Raw genomic sequence first — 27,169 nt, 5'->3', positions numbered from 1 at the left:
CCTACGCACGCACGCACGGTCATCGTGTTCAATGCTCTCCGGTGTACCGGTACCAGTGTGTGTGTGTTTGTGTGTTTGAAAGGTTCGCTGTCATGTTGGCTTTAGAATGACGCACGACCACGCGCGGCAACTGGTACAGCGCCCGAATGTCCGTGCGTAATAAATATCGACAAACACTACGGCTGCGGATCGAGCCCAGCCAGCATTATATCTATGATGAGCAAGATGAGCAAAAGGACGAAGAAGAAAACGCTCGCCTTCAGTGCTTCTTCAATGAGATGGTATGATGAGATGATTTGGTAGAGAACGGTGAAGGAAGAAATGGAAATGAATAAATTTTATTACACCGAATTAGAGGAAAAATTCTCCAGTCCCTGCCAGTTAATAAGGGCGAGCTAATGGAAACGAGTGTGAGCGTGTGAGGAGAGCTTTCTAATAGCACGAGAAAAAGAGGATGGAAGGCAAATTTCGTTGGACAGAATTTCCAAGACGCACAGAGAAACAAAACAGGAAGACGTGGAATGTGGTAAAACTATCACCCAGTGCTCGTGGAGGTGGCAAAGAAGGGAGGGAAAACAATGTTGCGAGCCGATAACTCGCACTACCACCCTGTACGAGGCAAACAGAGAGAAGCATATGTATCCAAAAGGGAGACAAAGAGAGAGCGATACAATCGAGAAAAGGTCAACATATTCCGATAAATCGAACGGAGAGTGTGTGCGGACTAGCGAGTGGGCAACGGGGCGCTCTTCTACAGCATAAAATCACGAGCATACCTGCCAACCACCGCGCGAGTCCGCCGTGCGCGAGTTCCCGGCCACCGTAATGGTAGCACCCGCGAGTCCCGCGTAAAAGATCCGCGATAAGCCGTCTCATTTAGCCGCTACACTTTTGTACTGATGCCAAACGGTTGCTGCTGCTGCTGGGCGATCGGGCTGTTGGTTGCTTGATCGGTTTAGTTGGTGTGATTAGGAGCTTGCGGGAGAAAGCGCAGCATGGCGGACAGTACGCAAATAAGACCGCTGGCGCGGGCTGTTTTTTGGCCCTCGGTTTCGTTGCGCGACTGGCATCAGCACATTTGTTTTGTGGTGTTGATGGTTCTGTAAAGGAAATATGTTTAAGCAGATAACGTATAGATCCTTTGGGTAGGATAGGAATTGAGCAAACAGTGAAGATCACGTTGATTTGTATGAGGCAAAATTAATTATCAGAATATTACTTGTATATCTCAAAAGTAAAACTAGCTGAATGCTGTACTAATGGTAATATTCAAACACGATGGCTTAACGCTTTTTCCAACATGTCGGATAGGGAAACACTAGACGATTGGCGATAGGCTCTAAAGGTGGTAAAGTTTATTGCAGGTACGGTAACCGCTTACCCCTGCGCTCAGCCAAACGTCCAACGCTTCGACCATTTAATCGTAGCGCTCAGTGTAGATGTTGGCGTAGTTTCTTTTACTTCCCCTCGCTCCATCTGCACAGCTACAAAGGGGCAAACGCTCACTAAATCGAGGACAGCGGAGGGAAATGATCGATCGCGGCAGTGGCAGTGACAGTGGAGGTGAAGGAGATAGATCGTGGGGCACCCGAATCTTCCCTCCCCAAAAAAAAAACCACTTGCACAGGAGAGGAGGTGGCTGCTGACCACCAAAAATGGGAGAAGCAACCACACGGAATAGATAAATTTATTCGATTTATTTATTAGACTTATCTTCTTCGATTTTCTCTTTACTGTGGGTTTTTGTTGTTGTTGTTGTTGTTGCTGTGACCCGTTTGCGTCCGTCGGGTTCGTCGCTTGCTGGCCGGTTGGAATCCTTTCTGGGCATTAGGCTCAAATTTGAACCTCACCGCACTGTACTACAGCGTGGAATGGTAAATTTTGAGAACACGGGAAAGGGGAACCGGGTGGGATAAAAGGCATATAAAGGGAAGAGGGAGAAACAGGAGAGAGATAGAGAGAGAGAAACAAATCCGTGCATGTCGTTGCCGGATGCTGGGGGGATAAGTTGTTTGCGTTTGTGTTTTATTTCTGGTTGTATAAAATTACCGAATGAAGTCCCCGCATCGTCTGCACCACTGTCCACTGCCGAAATAAAAATTTGGGATACAAAAGTGTTCAAAGCGACAACATTGGAGTCACTCTCGGACGGCGCGATATCGTTGGCTCTTTCTCCCGCGAGCCGCATTTGAATGCCGGTTCCCGCCTCACCACCCTCACCCTGTGCACTGTCATTAAAGGCAATGGACTATGGTCAAACGATTCCTCCCAGTGCCGTTGGCTGAGTGCTATCGAAATACGGTTGGGTATTGGGTATTTTAATGAGTATGGCATTTTAAATCCGACCCCAAGCAGTTTGCGGTACTAGGAGGAGAGGACAGCAAGGGACTGCGAGATGATCGAAACGGTGGATGATAGTGAGCATAGTTGGAGTGTTTGGTCGTGGGGGGGGGGGGAGAGGTAAAGGATTTCGCCTCCCTCGAAATGTGCGCCCGGGTGATATCTTTTCGCTTTTCCCCACCTCATTGATCACGTTGGCTGCTTAATTGGAATTCCAAAACTGTTTAAATTCAACACTTTTACCCCGGTGTGTGATTATTATGCTTTGGGTTGTTTTAAAGGGGGTTAAACTGTTGAGCGGGGGATGTATCTGACTGGCGATAAGCGAATAGATTGATGGAATTCGTGAGGAAGATCCTGCAGTGCGTTTTGGAGCAGAAGAGGTATAATTGATTAAAGTAATCCACAAACAATGAACGTGGTGTCGCTTTCAACAAAATCAATTCCAAAACAATTGAAGCAAGCGATCTCCCTCTTACGCTTTACTACCGTCTTTTTGGCAATTTGCATTACCTTTTACCTTACTTTTAAAAATAGAAAGGAGTAACCCGTGTGGAGCCCACGACCCGCTCACGATATTTGAACTGATGATTAATTGAAATTTAATGTGCATGAACTACTCGGTCTGCGCCATCCCTTACCTAGCACACACTCTCGGTGGTATGAGGGTAGACACATGCGTTTTTTTGTTGCTGGAACTAGCCGTTGTAAAAATAGTTGTTTACTTTTTTATTCGTTCATCCACTTCGTCACACACAACAAGTCCTCCGCGAATGGGTGGCAAGGCTTGTTTTCTTTGTGTGGCTTTTGTTTTAGAGCCCTTTTACTTTTCACTCGCTGGTACATTAGCCTCTCTAGCACATCGTAACACACAGTTTGGTTCGGTGTATCGATCGAATTATTTTCCCTGTGAACGAGTAATATGAATTTAATTGAGATGCCCTACTCTCTCTCTCTCTCTCTCGTCCAACCTCCGTCCAAACATACTCCGAAAAGGGAACATGTAAGTAAGATTTAAGGGTTTGGCTCGTACTTAAAATTGCTTTGCCGGTTGTTCTAGAAAATTAAGAAACAAACCACTGCCAACGGTGAGCAAATGGATCCAGCAAACGGGCAGGAGAGACAGACACGGTAAATGATCATAACTGAACGTTCAACTACGTCGCTGCTAGAAGCACAATGTTAAAAAGGAAACTACGAAAACAATCCCCACACCATTAAGCAAATCCACGTGAATCGAGCTGCGGGAACAATTAATCATAAGAAATAAGTCCGCTCGCTTGCCCTTAGTTCGTGTGCTTTTTTTCCTTCTTCAACTGATGCCCCTTTCCTCCGACTCATGACAATCATCGCGACCCTCTCACGAAATAGAAACACGTGAAAGAAACGTTCAATCATACCCTCGGCGAGTAAGTATGTTTTGATAGTTGGTTACGTTGCGGCCGGGCTACGGCATGGGATGAGTAGTGCAAGGTGTGTACCAGTGAACGGGCGGAGCAACATTCTAAATAGATTGTAGATTTTTCGGTTAATGTGCTATTGAACTACTTAAAAAAATGAGTAATGATTCTTTAGCTGATTGTCCGGTCGAGGACCTACCTCACCTGGCCGTAACTAGAAGTGGCGAGGCATGTACCGAGGGATTAGAATTATTTTCCCTCCGCCTATTCTTGGGACGTTCGGGTTTGAGAAATGCGAAAGCAATGGTACTCGGTAGGAGCGCTATTATTAATTGATCTGGCGTGATGAAGATTTGTTTTCCGTACCCACGGCATGATCCGATGCTGCTACTGAGATGTTGATGAGCCCATCACACAAACGAGCGCTGCTGGCTGTGAAATATGATTGAGCATGGGAATGACGCCACCGTATGCGTATGTTGGACGCCACCCTGCACCGTGTTTGCTTTGGTTCGCTTGCAAGCGGATTATCGTTTTGTTGGACGTTCATTCTCTCCTTACTGGAATATCATTTGTAATTGAACTTTTGTTAGCTTTAAAGTAGAATGTTGACAGAAGACAAGTTGGTGATTGATGATTGCTTTAAAGTCGAGTCTACGTAGAAAGGATGAGGTTTCAGGTAGTTAGGGCACATTCAAAGATATGTATTCTACTCGTTACAAAAGCAGCTTCAAAGAGCATTACACTATAGGCTGCTAATTGCTGTATTATTCAATGTAATTCTTCGATTTAATTTCCCCTCAAGATAACATCCCACACTAACTAGAGCATGTCCGGCTTATGGTGACAGCTAATTGTCATCGGCATTGTATCGGTTCAATCGGGCGTTCCACAATCTTCATGCCACCGTACCATCACCCCGCGAAACAATGTTTCCAGACGCGCTTTTTGGGGAGGGAGAGGGATATGGGTAAAACATTGCCCTCAAATGAAGCAAAGCCACCGACTTCTCTCGTTATGAACCGTTAGCATCCGCTGAAGTGGGCAGTAAATTTTTATGACACTTCTGAATCTGTTTCATCGACATTCTTTCGTGGCAAGACGGTGGCAAAGACAATCGACATCGGCAGACGCCGGATTGGCCCCCCGCCACCGGTAGGAGGCTTTCTTGCGCAGATTACAGAAACGATACTGTTAACGCAAATGGTACCTATTTGGTTGGGAGTCGGTATAGTGGGTGAAGAGCTCTTTGGAATATGCAAAATAGAGCATACCAAGAAGTCGTCATAATTACGCTGCAGCAAAACGCGACGAGCACTAGTTGGCAAAGCAGTTTTACATAAGATACAGGCTTACTGTTTTCTTCCACCATTTCCAACACACTCACAGACACGGGCACACTCGTGCCAATGATATTTCGGTGGTTCCGAAACGGCAAATTGCCCTCCAACGCCGAGGCGCATAAACGGCAAATCGGTGAAATAAAGCTCAAATTAATGAACTGGTGCGGTAGCTCTCTCTCTATCTCTCCCTCTCTCTCTTTTTTTGCTCTTGACCATTATTTCTCCCTCTGTTTCTTTGTGGCCCGGTTTTAGAGGGTTTTTGTGAGCTTCAGGATACCAGAGTTAGTTAATTTCTAAGAGATACACAACAAAATAAAATCAGCACTGTTGCAAGCCCTCCTGCTTGTCTTTTACCCCCCGGACAAGTCCGGCTTTGCGCGAGTATGCTGAATAGATATCGGTGGGTTTAATCGCAAGAGCAATGGTTTTTCAGTGTCTGTCCTCTGGTGCTGGATGGGCGGTAAATGAGCGAGGCACCCCACGGCTGGCGATTGGGGTGAAGAAAACAGATTTATTAGCATGCGATTTTCATGCAAATTTTTTGGGAGTTTTATGTGCCCGCTTTGCTGGGCATTAGTGTGGAGACGAGCATTTGCTGGGCCGTTTTTTTGGAGAATTCTACGCTTATTCGTGTAGTGCTATGGCAATGGCGTCTAATTGTGGTTCCTTTGCGTTGATTTGAACTACATGTCGTTTGGATTATGTTTTTTTATGGGGTCGTTTTCGAACATTCCTTGCGATTTCGTAAAGCGTGGCTTAATGCTACTCTTGTTAGGAAGAATGGCTGGAGTTGTTATGTTAGGCTCTTCCACAGAGGAATAAAAATGCCACCGGAGTTGAGCTGTTCCAAATAAGCTGAATTCTTTGATCGTTCTATTTTATCCTCTCTTAGTCGTGCAGCAACTCTTCATCGTTTGATCGTGCTGCTTTTCTTACTGTACTGCTGCCGTACAATCGATCGTTCAACTACTCAAGAATGCCCACTCAGACAGGTCAGCAAGTCCTTACTTACCCCCGTGTGCGTACGCGGGGGGTTTTGTTGCCTGCTACAAGTCTCCTCCCCTTCTTTTATCGCAGCAGCTCGCGACTTATCTTGTCCATCAATCAAACGCTTACCAACACTGTTCAGATTTTCATGCAATCGCTACTCCCCATTTACGCCCTAGCTTATGCTACCCATTCCGATGGATAGTGTTCTACCCGTTCCCAGTGATCTTCATTCCCTTTATCCCGGTCGCTCGTTGGATTTCATCTTTGCGCTACTCCAAGTGAACATCGAAACATACACTTCATCTCTAATACGAATTCCAACTGGCCAGGGCAGTGATTCAACAGGGACCGGGGGAGGATTGTTGGGAAGCGAGAACCCCAAAATTCAACTCCATTTGCTGTTGTGTGTCTGCATTCATGCTCCTTAAAGCCATTGCTCCCGAATTATCGTGTTGGAGATGCGATCGATCGGTCTTGATGCTGTCCCGTCTCCAAACCGTTCCGTAGATCTCTCTCAACAGTCTTTCGTGCTTCCACGGAGATCCATGGTTTAGTAAGTGAAGCGGTACATCTGGTATGATAGACGCCGGTAAAGAGGTAAATTGATTCTTTGAGGCTGATAATGCAAATACAACTTACGGGTTGGTTGTGTTTGGTCAAGATCATCGATATTACCAGCAATCGCCCGAGTGCCTGGGACGAGATTTATTGAAGTCTGTAAATAGGAAAGGTCAAAGCGCATCGTGCATGAACTTTTGCACACTTTCACGCTACGATCGCGTCTTTCTAGGAGCATCTAGCACTCCTCCTTCTAAAAAAATCGCTGCGCCCCATAATTCTTCATTTGCGAGCTCATTGTTATGGCGAACCATTCCTGACCCAAAAAGCCTCAAGTCCACGCTTGGGCCGAAAAAGGTTGACCCCCGAGCGAACTCAGCAGGGTGTGAAATTAAGTGTCGACTGGCCCTAACTCTCCCGGAGCGCCTCGGTCTCCGGAATGTGTTCCCTGGTTGTGTGTGTGTGTGAGGTTGCGAAATTTCAGCAGCGTGGATGGTAGTGTGGAAGAGGCGTTAGTTTCTTCACTAACTCAGCACCTTTCCAATTCAATCCCTGTGGGTGCGAGTCCCAGGGTGTGTACATGGCGGCGAATTTGCCACTTGTTTGGCATCCTGTGCGCAAGAACGCACCGGGCCCAGTGTGTTGGGACTCTCGCCGATGACAGGACAACCTTTAGGGAGTTGGTGAAGTGAAGGCTCGCTAATAATGATAGTCTCCCTCCCCGGCTCCTGTTTTGGTAGCAAGCGTCCCAAAGTACACTGTACCGTGACTGTGCTCTAGGGAAGCTACCAGACGAACCGTTTTTATCAAACTTCTGCCATTTCATTTCTAATCATTGTAATTACCGTCAGCGGCAATCCCCGGGCGGAGGAAGGCTGGCGTCCTTTCCCGCGATCCAAATCTGAACTATCGCGCAGGTACTTAAGCGCTGGTGGGGGCTTTTAATGCAGCCAAGGTGCAGAGGCGGGAGGGGCAGCTCTTTTTATTTTGATTTTCCAACGCACATAATGAAGGGGAGCTCGAACGGTGGGTGTGAGTTGCTGCATCATGGCAGATCATCGTTCGGTCGGTCGGCTGACCGGCCGGTTTCGGATATGCCGAAGGCGCCAGCGTATAACGGCGCCTTTCGGGAGCGCGAAGTGCTTCGCCATGCGTTGAAAGCCTCCCGGCGGAAAGGCTACTGATGAACTTGACGATAGTGAGGTCGCTGTGACGTCTTTTGTTCGCGTAAGGTGCTGACATACGGCTGGGTCAACAAGTACGCCCTGTGGGTATAATTTCACCACTCTGCTGTGGTGAAGACGATGTAGAAAAGTAATATTTATTGTGGTTTGAAAATACTTCTAGCTCAGCGGGCCCCCATCCATCTATCCCTTTCTTTCTGCTGCGGGACTATCGAACACTCCACTCCAATGACATAATGACTTAAAGTACATTCAACTCCTTCCCGCGAGACACTTGATCCATTGATTGCGCGAGAGAGTCATAAAACTAAACCCCAAAACCATACGACGGTTCATTGGTTGAAATACACACACACACCGCGTGTATTTTATCTTCCGTTGGGTCTATTTTTATTTCCAGCTGTAATCACCTTCAAGCAGCGAACGGGGGAACGGCTTAAGCTATTTTTAATTAATTTTAGAGATTCGATCAATCGTTACTAAGTTCGTTTTTCTCAACTGAGGGACATGCGCAAGCTATAGAAATTGGAGTTTTCGGGGGGTTTCTCCAGAAGTCTCTGTTAAATAGCTTTTATTTATTGATGAAGCACAGCATCATTACTCTTAAAACAAACAATGCGTTTAGTTAGATCTATTGTCATTCGTTTATCGTGTTCAAACATTGAACGCACCATTCCCAATGCTGCTATTCATTACACCCGAAGCTCGAGCCATTCCCATGCTCCGTGTGATTTGACCCTCACTGCTTCCTTTCCTTCGACTTTTTCGGTAAACCATTCGCTATGCGACCTCCAGCAGCACTGAGAGGGATACTGAGAAAGGCAAGTAGGCAAAGCGCAAGTACACCGCTCATGTCAAGACGATTTCGTTCGACGATAGCAACGAAAACGCCCTCCTCCCACTTCGACCTCGATCTGGTTACAACCCGGCCGTCTCGCCCGGTGTCAAGAAATGACTGATGACTGTTTTGAAGCCTTTGGCAGACGATGGCTCGATAACGGACGAACCGAAAGCGATTACGGTCCCTTCGCCAAGACGCCGGGCAGCGCAACGAGGGAGGAAATGCGTGCGGTTTTTCTCCTGGCAGGCAAAGAAGGGGTACCAGAGTTCGTCGGGGGCACTTGTTGTGTTTGGATGTTTAGTTTGATTGATTTTTACTCTCCCGGTGTGGCTGAGGTTTTTTTTTCTTCTCCTTCTCACTGTGCCGTTTCCCAGCGGCAGCCCTCGGCCCAGCCCAGGTTGTCCACTCGGGTGTTGCGCGGTTCGTCGTGGACAGTACTGGCATACTTTCACGTCCAAAGGGTCGCCGTTGCGGTAAGGTCCCAAGGGAGTTGCGGGCAGATCGTTAAATTGTTCCTTGTCGCCGTTTGAACGGCACGCAATGATTGCAAACGATCATTGGATCCGTTTTTGGGGAGTGTTTAGGTCGCAAGCTGTGCCGCGCATGAGCTCTAATGGTGGTGGTTTGTTTGCGACTCATTTTGCCACACCGTTTGCGGAAATTTGAAATCAAGCGTACATCCGTGTTTATACAATGCCGCGTACTTTCGTTTGGTTTCGATTGCATGTGTGGGATTTTTTTTGTCGGTTCTTATTTTCTTCCCAAACCGATAATCGATCATTTTGTGAACAAAAAAGCCTTTAAAATCGAAGAAATATTATGAACGGCCTTCGCTTTTTGAAAAGAGTCACCTTTTTGACCTTGTGCCTTGAGTAACTCCGTATGAAATCATCACCAGCAAACTATTTGCAATTTCTTGTTCACACCCTAGTACTGGTTGTTTTGGGACATGATATTTTTTCTTGCCAAACAGAAACTCCGGAGGGGTGTTGGTGTGTGAAATATCTATTACTTTTACTTTTTTACGACCGTTCTTCATGTCCCGCATCTATTTCACAGTTGGTAAAACATGACTCCGAGTTTCGGTTAGTCAGTCCAGTTTTCTTCACCGATAGTGCACCGTAATGGTCACGCGTTTGGATTTCGTTTTCGAGGAAATCTATACACTGGTTTCCCTTTCATTCGTATGCTGCGTACGAACTACCGGGCGAGGAAGGCTGGTTTAGATCACTAGAAAGATGCTTCCGTGACGTTGGTGGAACGGAACCATTTCGATCCAGAGCAACTCGAACCTCCAAATCCAGCTAGAGCAACAGGAGGAAGCTGAGGAGATGATTTCTCTTTCGTAACAAGTGCCAAAATGCGATCACGTCTAGACTTTTGATTACCGTTAGTTGGTGAATTTTTAAATTGAAAGTAAACTTCCCTTTACTTGCGGTGCCACGAGCTACCACCGCACCGTTCGTTACTCAATATTCGGGCATTTGGCCAAGTCTGAAACCGGGGTGGTATTAATCAAAACTGAAGCGTATCTAATTTCCGAAGAAAAACTCTATTTATCCTACAGTGCCGAGACGCGGGCTTGTCCGAAGAAAAAGAGCAGATGGTAAAATGGTAACCGTGCGCTCAATTCCCCTAGAGCCATTGGTTGGGAGAATTGAAACACAACATTTTGAATAACTTGTTCAAACTTACAAGAAGTATGGCTTACCGCTTCAGAGTGTTTGGTAATTCCTTTCGATTCCTGTTAACTTAAAATAAATGTATAGATGGCGTGTATAAGTACCATACCAACTCCCTGCCAAAGGGTTCAACACGAGCAATTGAAGCTGTACAAACAACAAATTATGCACGCTTTCACGTACCAGCATTACGATGCGCATTCACTCTCAACTCTCCTACTGCGCATCATGCTTCGTGCATTACTTCCTTCGACCTTTTTTTCCGGCCACTGCCGTACACTTCATTTAAATTTCAATCTCTATTTTCAATGAACGCACCACCGTGCCTTTAGGCGGATTGATTGGGCGGTACTTGAAACATGAAATCGAACGTTACTCGAAGAATCGTAGTCCGGCGATTAGATCCACTTTCGACGTTCGGTTCGGTGTACCTCCGTGTAGGAAACATCGTCTCAGTGAGCTTTAAAACCGCACACGCGCACAAAGTTCCGCATCCGTTTTGCAAAGGCCACCCAAAGATCCAATCGACGACGCACGTGTCACATCAACGCGGTGAAGGGGCAAATGGCGCAGCTCGAATTCGGGTGTAAATGAAGCTAGTTAAAAAGCACTCCATCTATGATAGCCTTCAATTATGTGTTGCTGCAATGAGCCGGCAGGGCAATTGTTATGCTCGCGTTCCCAACGATCCCAACGAGAAGCAACAAAAAACGGCAGAAGGTAGTTTTCTAAACAAATTGACAGCCATTTTTCTACCCTTCAAAAGGGAACAAGTGGCGATCACCGTCATTATCGTGAGCGCTTCTCCGCCATACTCTCTCTCTCTCCCTCCCTCTTTCCGTTGATCGTCACGAGCAACCTAATCGGACACCCTGGTGCGTTTTGTGCCGCTTGCGCGAGTGTCGAGTGAAGTGGCCCTTTCGAACGCACGCGGTACACGCGGAAGAAAGCGCAAGCCACGAGTCATCTTGCAATTCAGTGCGCGAGCGGGGTGATGGGGGGGCGACCATTGCGGTCACTTTCCTTCCATACGGTCGGGAGGGTGCAATAATGGCATTATTCTTTTTGCTTTCATGATCTACGACCCACGGAGGTGCTTCTTCGGTGGCGGCGGCATCTTACCTCACCGGACTGGTCCCGGGCCGCAGTCCCGAGAAAACGGTATCGGTAGCAGCAGAGTAATTGATACAAATGTGGCAAGTCATCATCATAGTTTTCGGTTGGCTTGAGTGGCCAGAGTCAGGTCTTTTTTTTCGTTTTCTTCTTGAGCTCCTAGAAACGTCCCCGTGCATGTGATGGATCGCCAGAAGGTAACGGATCCTGGACTCGAAATCTCAACCACTTGAGGCAGTTGGGTGAGAGGCAAAGGAAGGTGGAGGAGGTTAAAAGTATGTTCAATTATGGTAAATGAACTAAAGCAAGCTCTGCGGTAAGAGGATCAGTGCACCAGTCACAGGGCGCAGCCAGAGGGTGGCCGAAACGAGAGGGCAAAATTATTATTTCTATTAACGCGAACATCGAGGCGCTCTGTAATTATGGTAATCCATTTCTGTGGTCACTTAAGATCGGCCACACTGAAGGGGTAAGCAGCCAAGTGGTGTTTGGCCGAGAGCAGTTTTGTCGGTGGGAATCCGGTGTAGTTTTTTTCTTAATGTTGCTTTGGGGCTTCATTTACTTTTGCGTTTATGTTGTGATGATTTTTGTGTCTATTTTGGTTTGACCAGTTGCGATCCCTTTCGCTGTAGTTTGGTGCAGGTTTTGGTGTCCTCTTAATCGGCACAATCGACATTTGAATTAGAAGGGTGCGATGGTGACATACGTGGTTGGATTCTGCTCATTGCTGCGGGAAACATACAAGGTTAATTGACACCGGTATTGTTGATTTCTATTCGGATAAAATATTGGGGAGCAAAAAAAGGCCAAGCGAATGGCATTTATTTGATTTATCTTTGATCATTGGTAAGTTGAAAAATTTGCTCAGTGGAAATGAAAATATTTAATTGCTTCGATTTCCAATTCCATTCTTGCAAAGGAAAACATGTATTATATCATCATGCCATTTGTGTACTACATCATGCCTAGGTGTAGTAGAGTTCAGTTCCACTAAAAGCTTGTAAACATTAAATGAATCAAAAATGCATGCCCCTGCTTATGTCATTGGGAATTCAAGAATCCCTTGTTTTAATGTGCGCACTACAAGCGAAGTAATTTATTGGAACTTTCTCTCGATAATCATCCATGTTCTGATCGCTTTTTTCTCTTTCTCCCAATTGAAATTTATTCCTTCCTTTCGATGCTATCCCACGATCCATTCTTAAGAGCAGTCGCGCATTAAACGAAAGCGAGCATACGCATCAGATGCCCTTCCAAATCAAACACCAAATACCGAATGGAAATTAATCTGTAACTAGACAACCCTCAAATGTTGTAGCTTTGTCGTTGCTTTCCCCCAGCAATACCTTTTGTGGTGGTGTTGCACCTCCGTCGTCCGGGTTTTGAATCCGGCCTTTGTTTTGCGCTTGTTCGCTCAGGTTCTGCTGTCACTCGGCGGTCGCTTTCGCCCCGGACTGGCCGGGACAGTTACGATTAGAAATAATCGAAAATAATAAACCCAAATTAGACCGAAAGTATCCGATGGCCCCGATCGAGCTGCATAAACACCGGGAATTGGTTGGCTGGAAGGTGGAACCGAAACAACGTTTACCAACTGTCAAGAATAAAGCGAGAGAGAAAAACAACACACACACAGGCCCAACAAAACAGGTAAAGCGGCAATTCCACCAATCGAAGGCGAAGGGAAGGCATAAGGTGAAGGAATTTTACATGTTTCGTTACCATGGTCACACTCGGGGCACTAAGGCTAGCGAGATCCCCCGGGGGCATATTTTTTTCCTTCTTTCTCGGGGCCGAAGCTTGTCTAGTCTGGGCAGTGCGCCCGCATGTGTCCGCTTGTGGGACCGTTTGTGAGATCTCTCGCTCCCTTCTTTCCCGTCGTATGTGTCATTTACCACCGGATGATGAAAATCGAACCGTGGAGGAAGCGTAGAGACCAGTAATTAAAAAATACAGAAATAATAAATAAAGCAAAAAACGCACAGGTGGTGGTGATGGTGGTGGCGGCGGACAGGGGCACTGAGCATAGGGAACATCACCGGACATCATTTTTATGCTTACGGGCGTGGGAGTGAGCGAGAAGCAAGGTGAAAGAAAGCCTAGTCAAAAACGGCTATGATGCGGTCAAGAGTCGAAGGATATGGGTAAGGGAAGGGAGGGAAAGCAAGATAGAGAGAGAGAGGAAGAAGGATAAAACTGGTTCCAATAAATTTCTCGACCAATATTCTCGACCAACAAAACCGATAGGTACGATTATTATTTCGTAGGTTTCACGATCGCCTGTTGCGCCGGGGGTTCTTCGATTTCTTCTCGCACACATAGGATTTGGTGCTATCGGTTTTATTCCCCGATCTCAATGCTTACCGCAGCCTCCCTCAGCGTTGGCTTCTTTGCTTCTCTTTCATTTGCGCATTCTCGAGTACGGTGATCGTGGGTCTGAGTGGGACAGAAACAGAGTCGATGAGGTGGACAGGTACGGGAAAGAAGTTACAGGTCAGTGGTTTCGGGCTTTCTCAATAAAACAAGGGAAGGGAAACGGGGGCAAGTGGCAAGATCGAAGGGGTACACAAAATAAAATCTTAAACCCTGGCCTCATCTAAGACCCAAAGGCGGATGAGAGCGCAAAAAATAGCTGTCATAAATTGAAGCTACCTTTCTCTATTCCACCCTAGAGTGGGTATGCTTCTAGCGTCAGTGTCTTGCCAGCACCACAGACACTGACCAGGCCCGGTAACTGTTTCGACGATCGTTTTATCCATCCATGCTTCAACTACAGACACGCAAATCGTATGCATGCAAGGAAACGATTAACCGAATCTTTGACCGAAAAGGAGAAGTAAGGAAATTTAATACGAAAACGGTTTGATTTGCGCACCCGCGTTCTTAGCCAACGCCTTCACATGTTTTGGGTCCAATCTGTACATAAATAAGCTACACACATGACAGCACGGTATGATAAGAAAATTGTTTTTAAACCAAAGTTGGTACCACCTTTAATGAGGATAATTTTTCACTTCATCTTCAAACGATCGTGTGCATTTCTTTTGTCGGATAAATTGTTTAATTCACCCGATTGTCTGTTATTTGCTACCACGCTTTGTGTACATTGAAACCAAATTAATAGCCCCAATTATTATGCTCTCCAAAAAAATCTACATTATTAACTGTGCTGCAAGGTTCATACGACAAAAAGGTTGAACCTCGCATTCAAATCGGGATAATTGATTCAAAATGGGCTCACTGGCTTTTCGGGAACACATTTCTTTTCCTTCGCTGAGTGGCACGCCGCGTTTTGACAAATTTGCGCCCTCCCACATACGACGGTTGTCACGAGCACGGTTACCTGCGCAGTCCGCGATCGTATCCACGCGATGCTAATTGGGCTTTCTTCCGTTGGTTTGACGAAAACGAAAGACTTGCGCTGGGGTGTAAGCAACGAACCTGGGGTCGTCCGTCCGGTGGAATAGAATGTAATAGAAAGAAAGGAGCTTCATTGTTGTAGAGGCGTTGCGCGTTCGTTTGCATTCGGAAGATTGTCGATGGTTAAACCCCCGCTTCTTTTGTCAAGCGAGAGTGCACGAGAGAGAGACGGGTTGACACACTGGATAGGTATGCTAAATGTTTTACGATCTCATTTTGGGCCGTGTGTAATAATGTGAATTTATCGTTGGTCATTTCGAACGTTGGCACGATTCCGTCACAGCTCGGTGCATTTTGGAAATGTGCTAAACGCGGAGTGTTTACACAACTACAAACCTAAAGCAACCCGAGGAAACGGTTTAGGTGTGGTCGAAAAAAATGCTTTCTTGTCCTTTAGAAAGATAGCATGGGTTTGCTCGACTTATATTTTAACATTTGTAAAGAGCAATAAATACTTCAATTATGTATTTGTATCGTGTTTTAGACTTTTAAAATATATCTTTAGCTTATTGAAATTCTCTTACTACCATTTGCAAAACAACACTGTCCTTAATGCATCTTTATTTATTCATCTAGCTGTGGAAATTATTACGGTTGAGAAAAAAGGTTTTATTTTTGCCTTCCCTGCGTCACTTTTACGGCTTCAGTTACTCCAAATCTAACACGCTCACGCCCCACGCGCGTAAGTAATGTACGCTTGCACCACATATTTCAAGCGAGCGAAGACGCGCTCGACACTTAAATCCGCACCGCACTTCAGTTGGCTGATTTTAATGAGTTTTTTCCCCAAAAATCTAACGACTCCCTCGACAGTCCCGAACGCGCGAACGTAGGCAGCGTGCAACGCTATTTCCTTACTTCTCACTTCTGACTGTGTCACTGTCAAGACGCGTCCGACGCATGCATCCGAAATCGAAAGATAAAACCCCTCGGCACGACCGCTGCCAGATTTCAAATCCCACCGCGCAACGCCGTTGAGCCTGTTGAGCATGTGACGAATTGCGGTCATTAAAACGCCGGCACCGGGAAATACAACAGTGCGGCAGCAGCAGCGGTGATGATGATGGTCCCACCGTTACTGTGCAAGTACAAGTGCATGCAGATGCGAGAGTGCATTTGCTGCGAAGAGACAAAGAGCAGCGGACACAAAATGTGCACCAAAGCGCAACGCCGACACATGCGGAGGAAGACGCATGTACCAAAAATAAGAACGAAGAGCAAATGAACGAAAAGGATCTTCACTTTCTCGGGTCGGGGCTTTTTTTTTTGGCGTGGGTGATGTGCGTATTTACTTGCGGGGTTTTGCCGCAGAATATTGTTTTTCCTGGGGGTGTTCAGCGATACATGAACCTTCTTGGTCGGGTCGGAACGGATAGCAATCAACCGGAAAGAAAATAAATCATTTTAGCTTGGAATGAAGAAGGCCCGCTTGGGAAATAAAGGTCTCCCGATGTGCCGGCCGGCCCGATCGTCTATCGATGTTGAAGTGAAAGACTTTCCTTGTAGGACGTGCACCCCTCGGTCGAAGATGCACCGCCGCGCCTGCTTATCGATGTTTAATGACAGCGATGAGTGGCAAGTGCACTGCTGTTCTCTTTGTTCCCTTTGTTCGCTTTTGGCCGTTTTCGTTGTGGTCGTTCGGCCCACCTTCGATGCAGTTTGATCAGTGGAAAGGACAGAACAAGGATGCACCTTTTAACATTGGCCAAACATTTTATGCAAACAGTGCTTTAGTGGTAAAAAGGGACGGCAAGGCTGAGCGTATGCTTTTGCTTTCTTTTCGTATCGATTATGACGATCGCAAAGGGACAGTATCTCATGTTTGCCGAAATAGCTTTGTGGATTTGGCAAGAAATGGTGCTCAAGAACAGGAAGTACTTCTAACGATAGTTGACAAACATTGTCTTTGTTTGTTTGGTGTCTTGCATTTCGAGTTTTGTGAAATAAATAAATTTATACCAATCTCATTTTTAAAATATCAAGAAGCAGGAACAGTTCTCAATTCTTGTGTGTCAATTGCAAGGCACACTCAAGACAAGAAGAACAACGAGCAGGTTTTTATTTTCAAAAACCTGTCCCTTACGCTGCCAATACGCTGTCACCCCTCTTACGTGCTCGATGTGTGCGTGTGTGTGTTTGTGGGAGTTATTTTTAACCTCCCCGAAAATGGAACTAGATTCTTCTTCAAAGACGGTTTGTTGCACTGCACGCATCGCCCCCAATAAAGTGGCGTAGGTAGCCATCGTATGGCCATCGTATTGAAATTAGATTTTTCATCGTTCCGGAGAGCGCACCATGCGAGCAGCAAAGTGCACAAGGTGCACACGTGGTGCTAGATGCATTCGGGGGGCCCATAAAATGTCGTACGTGACGCAGTCGCAATCAGTTTACTTACGCAGCAGTTTCCTCCGGGAAGCATTGTGTGTTGTACCATTAGGTGTGCGGCGATGGTGATGCTTAGAATTTATTACACACAGATCGTGTGAGAACAAGGGAAACCTTCAGAGAATGTGTCTTGAAACAGGTCTTTACTCTCAAAAGCACGTCACTTGGTTCGTAAGTCAAATGCCTGCAGCTTAAATCACTATAAAAGCAAACAGAGAAAACGCCCTGCTTAACATGATAAATCGCACCAGCGAAGCAATTTCCATTCATTCAGCTATTGCTGGTTGATTGCTTGCCATTTTTTTTCCTGCCCGGCTCCAACCTTCGATACCAAACGCAAACGATTAAACAGAAATCGATTAAAATAAATTGCATTCAGTGGAAAAATCATAACCAACGCCACAACTTCCTTGGCGCCTGCAGTCTCGGGCACGAGAGTTACGGCACGGGAAATTGAAACTCGGTCTGTGAAATGAGTGGAAAACCTTCCCCGGGTGGAAAGGAGGGGAAGGAAAATGGAACAAATTTGATCGAAACAATGTTTCACATTGCAAAAAAAAGTCGAAAGAAATGATCGAGCAACGAGTGTGATTGAAACACAAGGCAGAGTGAGGAGAGAGAGAGAGAAACAGGAAAAAATGTGTTCCTACAAAAATAGGAAACAAAGCCTCAATTGCAATTCTTTCCTTATTTTCTGGCGCTGGCTGAGAATTGCAAACATATTTCGTTTCGTCTTTTCCCCATGCTTATCTCATTAGGAGCTAGCTACTTAGAACGGTGGATGAGCCAACCACCCTTGAAGGAAAGAAAAAAACAGGTCTACCCACACATACCCTCAGCCTGCATGCGGGAGCGAGGAAGCAAAAACGTAAACAAATTAACAACCACCCGGTGCGAGAGGTGTGTAATCATAAAATAAACGATAATCGAACGCACACCGAGCAATTGAAATGGGAAAAGTTGTGTGTATAAGTTTCTCGGCTTCTTCTTTTTCTCTCGCTGTGTACCATTCATCCGGCACTGTGAGAACTCGCACGAACCAATGCTCCAGCTTTAAAGAGAAGCGAGAAGGTTGCAGAAGGCAGGAAAATACTTCCTGCCCAAAAAATCGATTCCGGCTGTATTGTTCGGGTAAACAATTTAATAATTACTCCATAAACACCCTTGGGGAGGCGAAAGCCACGACTGCCGGTGGCCCCCCACTCAACTCACACACACACACACACACACACACACACACACCGAGTCCGAGGCTATTGGTTTTCTGTACTGCTTCGTACAGCGAGAAAGGCTCATTGCCACCCCACCGATTCCATTGTTGGCAGTTCGCTCCGGGGAGATTGATCAGCATAATTTATGCCCGTTGCAGGGTCAGAAAGGAAGGATGGTGGATGGTGGGTGATGTGAATCTTTTATTCACAGTCTTTTTCTAACCATTCTTTTTGAGCAAGGGAAAAGGGAAGAAAAGCGCACGATTTTCCGTATCTAATCTTGTTTTAGTTTTTTCGGGGTGTTCGGGAGCATTGCAAACATCCTCCCGGATCGAACGGAGATGCCTGTCTGTTTCATGATCGTTTCAATCAGCACCAACTATGATCACCGATTTACCCTTTCTCTCTCTCTCTCTCCCGTGCTCGTCGCGTTTCATGCAGAACGTACACGACAGGCGCAACGAAATGTTCTTATGAAGAATAGAGAGAGCGAAAGAAACACGTGATTCTCAAACGGTTCCTGACGGAGCGGAAAAATAATTTGATTAATCAAACCATTTAACCCATGATAAACGGTGCAGTTGAGCTTTTCCCTCCTACTCCCGCCCCCTCCCCTGGGGAGGGTGGCGCTACCCACTCGCTGCGCGTAATTGCCTGCCTGCTTGGCTGCAAGTGAACCTGTGGCTGAATATGTTTTGAATATCATGTTTTTTGTTTGTTCCTTTACCCCGCTGGGGCATTTATGGAAAGTTGAGGCGTTTTTTTCCTCTCTCTCTCTCTCTCTCTCCATGTGGTGAGATAGTTTGGGAATCTTCATTTATCCACCCTCTGGATGGAAGAACAAAACGGGATTCTTTGCTGACCGTGACGTGAATTAGAGCCTATTTTGCTGCTGGAGGCTTGCGTTTGAGAACTTTGAACCCTGCACGGTTGGCCTCACAGAAAATTGGCCTCAATGGGAAGATTTGTTGACGGTGAACCGAGCGTTATTAGGTGGTGGGCGAAAACAATTGAAATAATTATTGCAAAGCAATTGAGGAACGCAGTGATGTTCAGGTAATACTCGTGCTTGTGTAGTGTGATTACTGTGTAGCGTGATTACTTGACTTCCGCAATGGTTTAAGATTGTCGATGTTAGATAACATTTGTTTCTTGTTTTGAACCTTAAATCTGATCGTTACAAGCTACATACATCGCACATTTAGCAGCGAATTATTATTCCTCTCTTTCTTTTATCATTGTGTTCCACGGGCGCAGGTAAAGAGTAGCCACTTGCTACGCACGACGGTTCCGCGATATTTGCTCACCAACTTCGAAATCCAACCGTTTCCGAACGGTAACTATTCGCACGGTCATTTCATAGTTCCAGGAATTAGTTCAATTTATCGGCGTAACCTACCGGCGTCCGAGGCGTCATCAAATGCAACCGGACCGCTTTCGGGATCCTTTCGTCGAGAGGTTGAGTTTTTGAGGTCGCTTCAAGACTTTTTGTTGCTCCTTTTTACAGCCATTTCAGCCACAGTAGCCTAGCAACGGTGACCAACGCTTTAAGCGTACTGAGACGTACGTAGTTGTTGTTTTGCCGTTCATTCCACCACACAGCCTTCGAAAGTCTGTTGCCGTTTGCCGCATGTCCTTCTTGCCATTTGGGATAGGGTCTCGGCTAAAGATGTCGATCGGTTGTTGCGCGGTCCTTTTTTTTCTTCTTCGTTTGGCACTGCTTACGATCATCAATTATGAGTTGCCATCCACATGTTCTTCCTCACGTACGAGTAGTTCTGCTGACTGGCCGGTCTAAGCTGTGAGTTGTTGGCCGACGTTCAAGTGTTGGGTCTTTTGCACAATTCAGCTTCCTGGGTTACCTTTGCACAGTTTGCGCATAAACCACAGGAGGGCTTTTTGAACGTGCTGGAGAACAAAAGAACACTAAACACAGCGTTATTATTAAAATAATGCTCATTTAATAAGCATGAAGGTAAGCAGTTGATATTATAGGAAACTTATCTACCTGAAGCATTGAAACGTGTTGCCCAATCGCTATGAGTCAGAAGAAGAGTTCCACTGCCTGGAATGATTCATTAGTTGCCAATGAGTAAGAGGACCGCAACCGACTATCCCTTTCTGCGACTTTGTATCGCATTCCAGTTCCAGTTGCAATGGAGTCGAGGATTATTTTTTCCTCCAGCAAAAATAGTTTCATCTTCCAGGATACTCTCGCAAGGGGACACGCAACTTAGCCCGGTAATGGCCAAGCACAGAGAGGAGGTCAGGGGAAAATATGCCCTACATAAAACCCGAATCGAAACCCGAGGCAGCACCGTTTGCCGCACGTCTCGATGAAGCGATTGCGATATCATGCGCTCTATATGAAGCAATCTAAATTCAATTTTCCATTTTGAACCTTTTCATTTTCGTTCCACCGATTCTTAAGGTTATGTGTTGCCTCCTCCTCCTCCTCCTCCTCCTCCTCCTCCTCCTCGCTCTCTTCACGTGCCCTTATGAGTGTGCTCCTGCTTCCCGTCAAGTGTTGGGTGGCTTTCTGAATCGGGTTTCGGTTCACAATTTTTGCGGCCCGCTCGGACCATTGATTGAAGGACAGTGTGTTTTTGCGCTTTGCAAAACGGCATACAAAAGTTTGGGCTTGCGGGGGCTCTTTTTTATACTGTGTTGTTGTTGTTAGTAAGGTTTCAAATTCAATCGCAACTTGCACACGTAAAGAAAACCCATCGAAGTCTGATTTTAAATCGATCGTATGTGTGTGTGTGTACAGTCTTTGGCGTTTCGCAAGTCCCAACCTTCATCCGTATGCATAATTTAAGCGCCTAAGTTTGCGTTTGATTTTGGGAGTTTGGGGTTTGAGGGGTTTTTTTTCGTTCTTGCTCTTTCGAGTGGAAGAGGATATTTTTGCTCAACATTACAGGCATGCGATTCTCAATTTGCCGTTTTGATCGTATCGATTCATTCAGCATGTTCAATTTCGAAATAACATTGGAATGTGGGAATTCCTGGTGGAATCTTAATGAATTCTTAGTTCCGCAGACGTACCGTGAAGGGGAGGGTGAACATGTACAGTTGCTTAGTGCTCGTGTTATCCTTTCTAAAAAAAATGATGGATGATAATAACAAAGGTAGCCATATTCGATGGGGAAAACGTTAAGAATTTCCTAATAAAGTATTATCCAAAAGAAGCGTAATGTACCGAGCCTTAAAATATAAAAGTCGCTCATACTTCACTATCAACATTCACACCTCGTACTGTCTTAATTACCTATCACCCTCGTGCTATCAGCAGAGTGCCGTCCTAGAACGCTGCCACAAAACATAAACATGCCTCTGTCACACGTCGTACGCGTCGTTGTGGCGTCTTCGTCGCTTCGATCGCTTAAAAATGCTCATAAATGTCACCCAAGTGCAGCAGCACCGAGTCTTTTACTGCCGGCCACCGGGCACCGGGTCCACGTCTGTGGCCTATGCTCGATGCGCATGGGTGACGTTTCGGTTGTCGTTTTACTGTTTAAACATGATGCTTTTTAACGTTTTTTTGGCTCTTCTTCCGCCTTCGTTTGTCGGTTCATTACGTGTCTTATTTCGTCCGGTTTTATGTGTTTCATAAACTGCTGTACGCTCTGCCAACGTGGTAGCAAACCGAAACAACTATTTTATCTTTCCGAGTGCGATGCGCAATAGGGAAATTGTGGAAGGGAAGGGCAATGAAATTGTTATTCTTATAGTACTGAGACTGTCCGTGCCCGTTTCGGAAGTGTTTAGTTTCCTCAAAATGCCAAATTTTTATGTCGTTCTCTTAAACGTAATGGGATAAATCACTTAATTTTACGTGTAACAATTTGAGCTTATCTGCAGTTTTCAATGGCAGAATGATTTCACGGAATTTAATCAAAACCCTCACAAAAAGCGCATTTATTCATCCATCGTTAGCACTTCCCTTGATTCATTCTTGCTGGTGTCTGGTCCATTGGTAAGATTCTTTCCGTTTTCGTTCGTCTTTGTCCACCAAAAGCAATGCTGCTCAAGTTCAAGTTCACGATACATACTATTGTCTGGGTTTTTTTTGTTTGGTTTTTGCTCGAGGGCTCCAAATAAACAATTACGATAGGAAGTGAACGCATTGCCGCACTTTTCGGGGCTCATTTACCCATTCGCAGGCGCGCTCGTGAGAATCTGTCCCGCTTCCATCGACCGAAAGCAAACAAACAGCAAATCGTATCCGCCCGGGAATCAACCGACCGTTTATTGTATGAGTAATTAGCCATTTGAATAATTAGCACACATAATAAGAGCAGTGCGTTTGGCTGTGCGTCACAAGCGTACTTCAAATTGCAGCACTGGCAAAAGAGAACGGCTTTTCGGTGGAGGGGCCGTCGAAGGACAAAGAAGAAACCGAGCTCCTCCTTTTTCGGTTTCGCTGTGGGTGGCAATCTGGAAACGGAACAGTTGCTTTACTTAACCTTAATGCTAATACTGTTTTGATTCAAACGATGGTTGTGTATTGCTATTGCATTCTTCTTGAATTAATAGATCATTCTTTGTTTCTTCTCGTTGCAGGAATCGTCTCCGACGCTAACGTTAATATCATCAAAAGTAAGTATTGTTTTAGTTCGAAATTTATCATCATCCTGCCGACACGTCACAGATATGACACCTCATAGTAAACACTCACATCACATCCTTTCATCATCACAAACCAAACACTAGCGGCATTCCGTTCGTAATAATAAAATCTATCACACGTGAAAAAAAGAAAACGATTCCCCCGAAACATTCCATCCAACAATTGTCCGGCCCATTTCAACAACGGCGGCAAAAATGACTGTCATTACATTTCCTCATTAAGCCTGTCGTGGTTTGCCGTAGGTTGGTGTTGCTCCTCTACTTTTTTGTCTATTTAGCTCAAGATCGTTAATTTACTCTCGCTTCGTTGCGTTGCGATCGATCGAACGCACGCACAAGTGAAAAACAAAGTCTACACTGCGCGTAGGGAAAGGGTGAAAATAAAACAGCAACACAAAACACAACCAACGCCGAGCTCAGACCACAAGAAGTGAGCTGTAATAATCATAGGTATGTACGTAAGACTAATCTCGGCACCAACGAACACCCTCCGAAAAATTAACTCCCAAAAAAACCGAAAAAAAACACGAGAGACGGTCGAGCGAAGGGCTCGGGCGGGCTTACGAAACGACTTGACACTCGCGGAACCGGAAAGCGTGACTGTTTCGTACGGCGAGACGTACGATGATTCCGTCCTCTAATGCTGTCCACTCTCCAACACCTCTCCCCCCCGCCGTTTCGTGTGCGATCAACTGCTCATGCCCGATGTACGCATGATTATAATAATCATATTCGTGGCTAATCACTTTTCCCTGGCGGCTGTTATTATCGGAGCGTAAGACTCTCCGGCCCGGCGTTGCTCTCGGGCCGGTCGCAATTGCCGTTTCCCCCACCCGCGTTTGGGCACTGTGTTGGACAACACGACCAAAAACAAAGAACGGACTTAGTGGGAAGCGCTAGCGAAGCGATTTCGTTCAAGTATCTCAGCTCCGCAATCGCAAGATCATGTGCAGAGGGTGGGTGAGATGAAAAGTGATCCCTCATATCATACTTTTTTAATTAGTATGTTGGATATAAAAACATGAGCTGAGGGATTGGCGAAGAAGTACAGTTAATATTTTCAAACCAAAATCACTTCTTCAAGACAGTTATACTTTCATAAACCTTGTCCTATTTTAGGGGGGATGAGTAACTTTTCGACCAACCCGTAAAATAGTTCAAATTTCAAACACCCCAAAAACTGAGCCAAAACGAGATGTGAGACGAAAAGGCAGCACTCGCTATAAGCAACATCAACAAAGAAAGTTGAAATTAGATACCGTGCGCCGGAGTGCGATTGCGTTTGCGCTAGGCGCGATGGTTACGTTGCGAAGTTGCGCAGTACTCCCTCCTTAGTTACCCTTCTCCCTCTTCTGTCACTATACACTCACACACACACAACGAAGGCCCGAAAAGTGTAATTAGTTTTTGTCATTAAATCTAGATTTGAGCGCAAGATTGATGTTGCTTTGAGTATTTTTCGTTGCCTTTTTTTGGTCTTTCGTCGTCGATCGTCGCCCCGTTGTTTTAACTTTCTGTTGCGCTTGGTGGTTTCGGTGGATGCTCGTCACCCCGTACTTTGTGGCTAACCGTCAACATTCTCCACTGGTTGGGGGTATTTTTTTTCGTCAGGGGGGTGCTAAATAGTTACCCATGCTGATATACCTGGGTGCTACTCCCGAGCGCTCCGAAAACCACTCCTCCACGCCTAATGATGTTCAAATGTGAAAATTTCCCTGCGACGCTCCATTCACCTGGCAGCAGGAGCATCGGGACGGTCGGGGTGTGAGTATTAGGTGCGGGAGAAAAAGTTCATCCAACCACAAACAAACGGACAGGAAAAGCGCGAACGAAACTGTCAACCGATGCGGAAAGGTGTGCGATACATGTTTGTTGAAGGGGGATTGTTTTTGTTATGAGCTTATAAGGAGGTATCTTGAAATAGAGGAATAACGCTGCGGAAAGGAAATGTTGGGTTTTCCCCATAGAAGGCTAGCTCATAGTTTCTCACGATATGCCTAATTGCGAGGTGTTATATGGTTTTACCGAGAAGCGATTTGGCAATATATAATAAATTCAACATAAGACTTCCCTTAGGGAAAATATCCATCGATACAATTATCGCAATAAAGACTTTCAGCTCATCTGATCGAATTGAATCGAAAAAACACGGAAATGATCCCACTTTTGCTTCCTTCATCAACAGTTCTAAAAGGTCTTTGGAGCTCTTGTACACCATACAAGAAAAGGTAAAGAAGTGGAACCCACTGAAACTATTCTGGACCGTTCAATCTTGGCTCAAACCACATCGTACACGCAATCTGCTGCTACCCAAAGGAAGCCGTAACCAGATCTTGCCATCAAACCCAAAAACTGCACCACCCAAGCCAAGCAAAAACTACAACATTCGCTAAAGAAAATTACTGCAAAATCCCAGGAACAATCTAACCTCACTCGGGATCAGGTTTTAGAGCATAAGAAATAACGGTAAACGGGCCAAAGGAAGCACACACGCGTACGCACACATACACAACCGACTGGCCCACATATTATCGGCAAGATCGATGATCCGAATCGAGCGCGAACGGAACGGGTTTTTTGCATTTTTGAACGATAGATAGAGAGCAACGGCTGCGTTAGAAGGTTTGTGTTAGAAGAGCCGCCGTTTTGCCGAGGGGCGGTGATCGCCGATTTTGGCGATTCGAGTTCCTGGAGAAATGGTGATTTCCTCTCACACTCCACACGTGACTTGACCGGCTTGGGCGCCATATTGTGGACGAGGGCTAGAACGTTGTTTTGTTTTTTTGGCCGTCCCTCGGAGCGACTCGAGAAGCAGCACCCAGCACAATAGACATGATGATCATGATGTGACTCCTCTTTGCTACGGTCGTTGCAGGACGCCTGGCTGGAATGTTTGGTGTTGTTTTTGGGCAGCCATGTTTTTGTTTGTTTGTTGCTATCGTTACCCTCGGGAGTACGACGCGTTGATAGGTGGCTCGGCATACACGTTGTTTTGCAAATTAGAACGCTCACCGAGCGAAACAATGCTTCGTTAAATGGGGAGGGCAATCGACAATCGTACTGAACGGCGGAAGAGATAGAAGACACACACAAAAACGAGCAACCGATCGACCAGTTACAAATTAGTGTGAAATAGTGCGCAAACGAACGGACGTGGAGACCCTTTATTTGATATGTTGCTGTACCCAAGGCTATCATCGCGCCGGTACAGGAAGTAGCGGTGCCTATGGCTTGCCTCTTTTTGTTTCGAATCCTACGCTTGATTTGTTCTTATGTATTTCCTTCTTATGTTTTGCTGGTGTTCTTTTGCAACCCTTTTCTGCAATTTCTAGAAGCATCCATTTTTGTTTTAAATATAATGTTTTCTGCATTTCTTCCTTCGCTAGCGCGCTTTCTTGCTCTCTCTCTCTCTCTTTCTCTTCTGCTCTCTTGCTTCATGTTAGCGTGCTAAGCAACTTCATTTATTGCGCGTTTTGTTCTTCCTGGAGGCGTAGGTTAGAATTATAATTAAATGAAATATGTTACCCGGAGGTACTTCTCGGAATTGAGTCAACGTATTTCCATCGGATTTGTACAGCAAAAGGATTCATCCCGCACGTTATTTCATCTGAATCATTAGCTCAGGTTTTGATAGAATATTTTCACAACAATTTCATCACAAAAATTACAACCACTCTCCCACACGTGTCCGCGGAACATCGAAATGAAATGTTCGCCCCTGCTGTGTGTGTGCATCGGCGATCATAAACGATCCTCAGACGTACGGGAACGATCCACGCCGCTACGAAACGGGAGCACACGGCAAATACACAAGGCAAATACACACTTTTATTGCATTTTATTTTTGGACAGAGACAGTGGAGACAGTTTGTTGTTTGCGTTGAGTTTACGGGCAATGTGTCGCGGTTGTTGCTTGCCGCTAGTTCGCTCCATACCGGGTGCCAATAAAAATGTTGGTCGCAGCAACAGCAACAGCACTCGCCAACACGCTCCTCTGGATATGCTGCCCTCGGGGCATTAGATTGGAACCGTCTCCCGTTGTTCCTGCTTGCCCCCGGGACGGTTGGATGGCA

The 27,169-nt window shown here is 45.8% G+C and overlaps 2 protein-coding genes across 7 annotated transcripts in view; both read left to right on the top strand.

Moving 5' to 3' along the window:
- The window catches only part of LOC120955580 (voltage-dependent L-type calcium channel subunit beta-1), a 100,421-nt gene that overhangs the window by 22,491 nt on the left and 50,761 nt on the right, over nt 1–27,169 (top strand). For all 6 annotated transcript variants that reach the window (XR_005751795.2, XR_005751797.2, XR_005751796.2 and 3 more), the window contains exon 3: nt 23,031–23,066. Coding sequence is in view for 3 of the 6 variants with exons in the window: in XM_049608584.1 (XP_049464541.1) it covers nt 23,031–23,066 (36 nt within the window). In the remaining 3 variants the exon portion in view is untranslated. The remainder of the gene's footprint in view (nt 1–23,030; nt 23,067–27,169) is intronic.
- Nucleotides 1–27,169, top strand: part of LOC120955667 (ejaculatory bulb-specific protein 3-like) — a 322,541-nt gene that overhangs the window by 259,120 nt on the left and 36,252 nt on the right. The gene's annotated exons all lie outside the window — the stretch shown is intronic.

The sequence above is a fragment of the Anopheles coluzzii genome, chromosome 3, assembly GCF_943734685.1.
Source record: "Anopheles coluzzii chromosome 3, AcolN3, whole genome shotgun sequence".
Classification (NCBI taxonomy): domain Eukaryota; kingdom Metazoa; phylum Arthropoda; class Insecta; order Diptera; family Culicidae; genus Anopheles; species Anopheles coluzzii.
The sequence above is the reverse complement of the archived record's forward strand: the minus strand, read 5'-3'. Positions and strand labels throughout refer to the sequence as shown.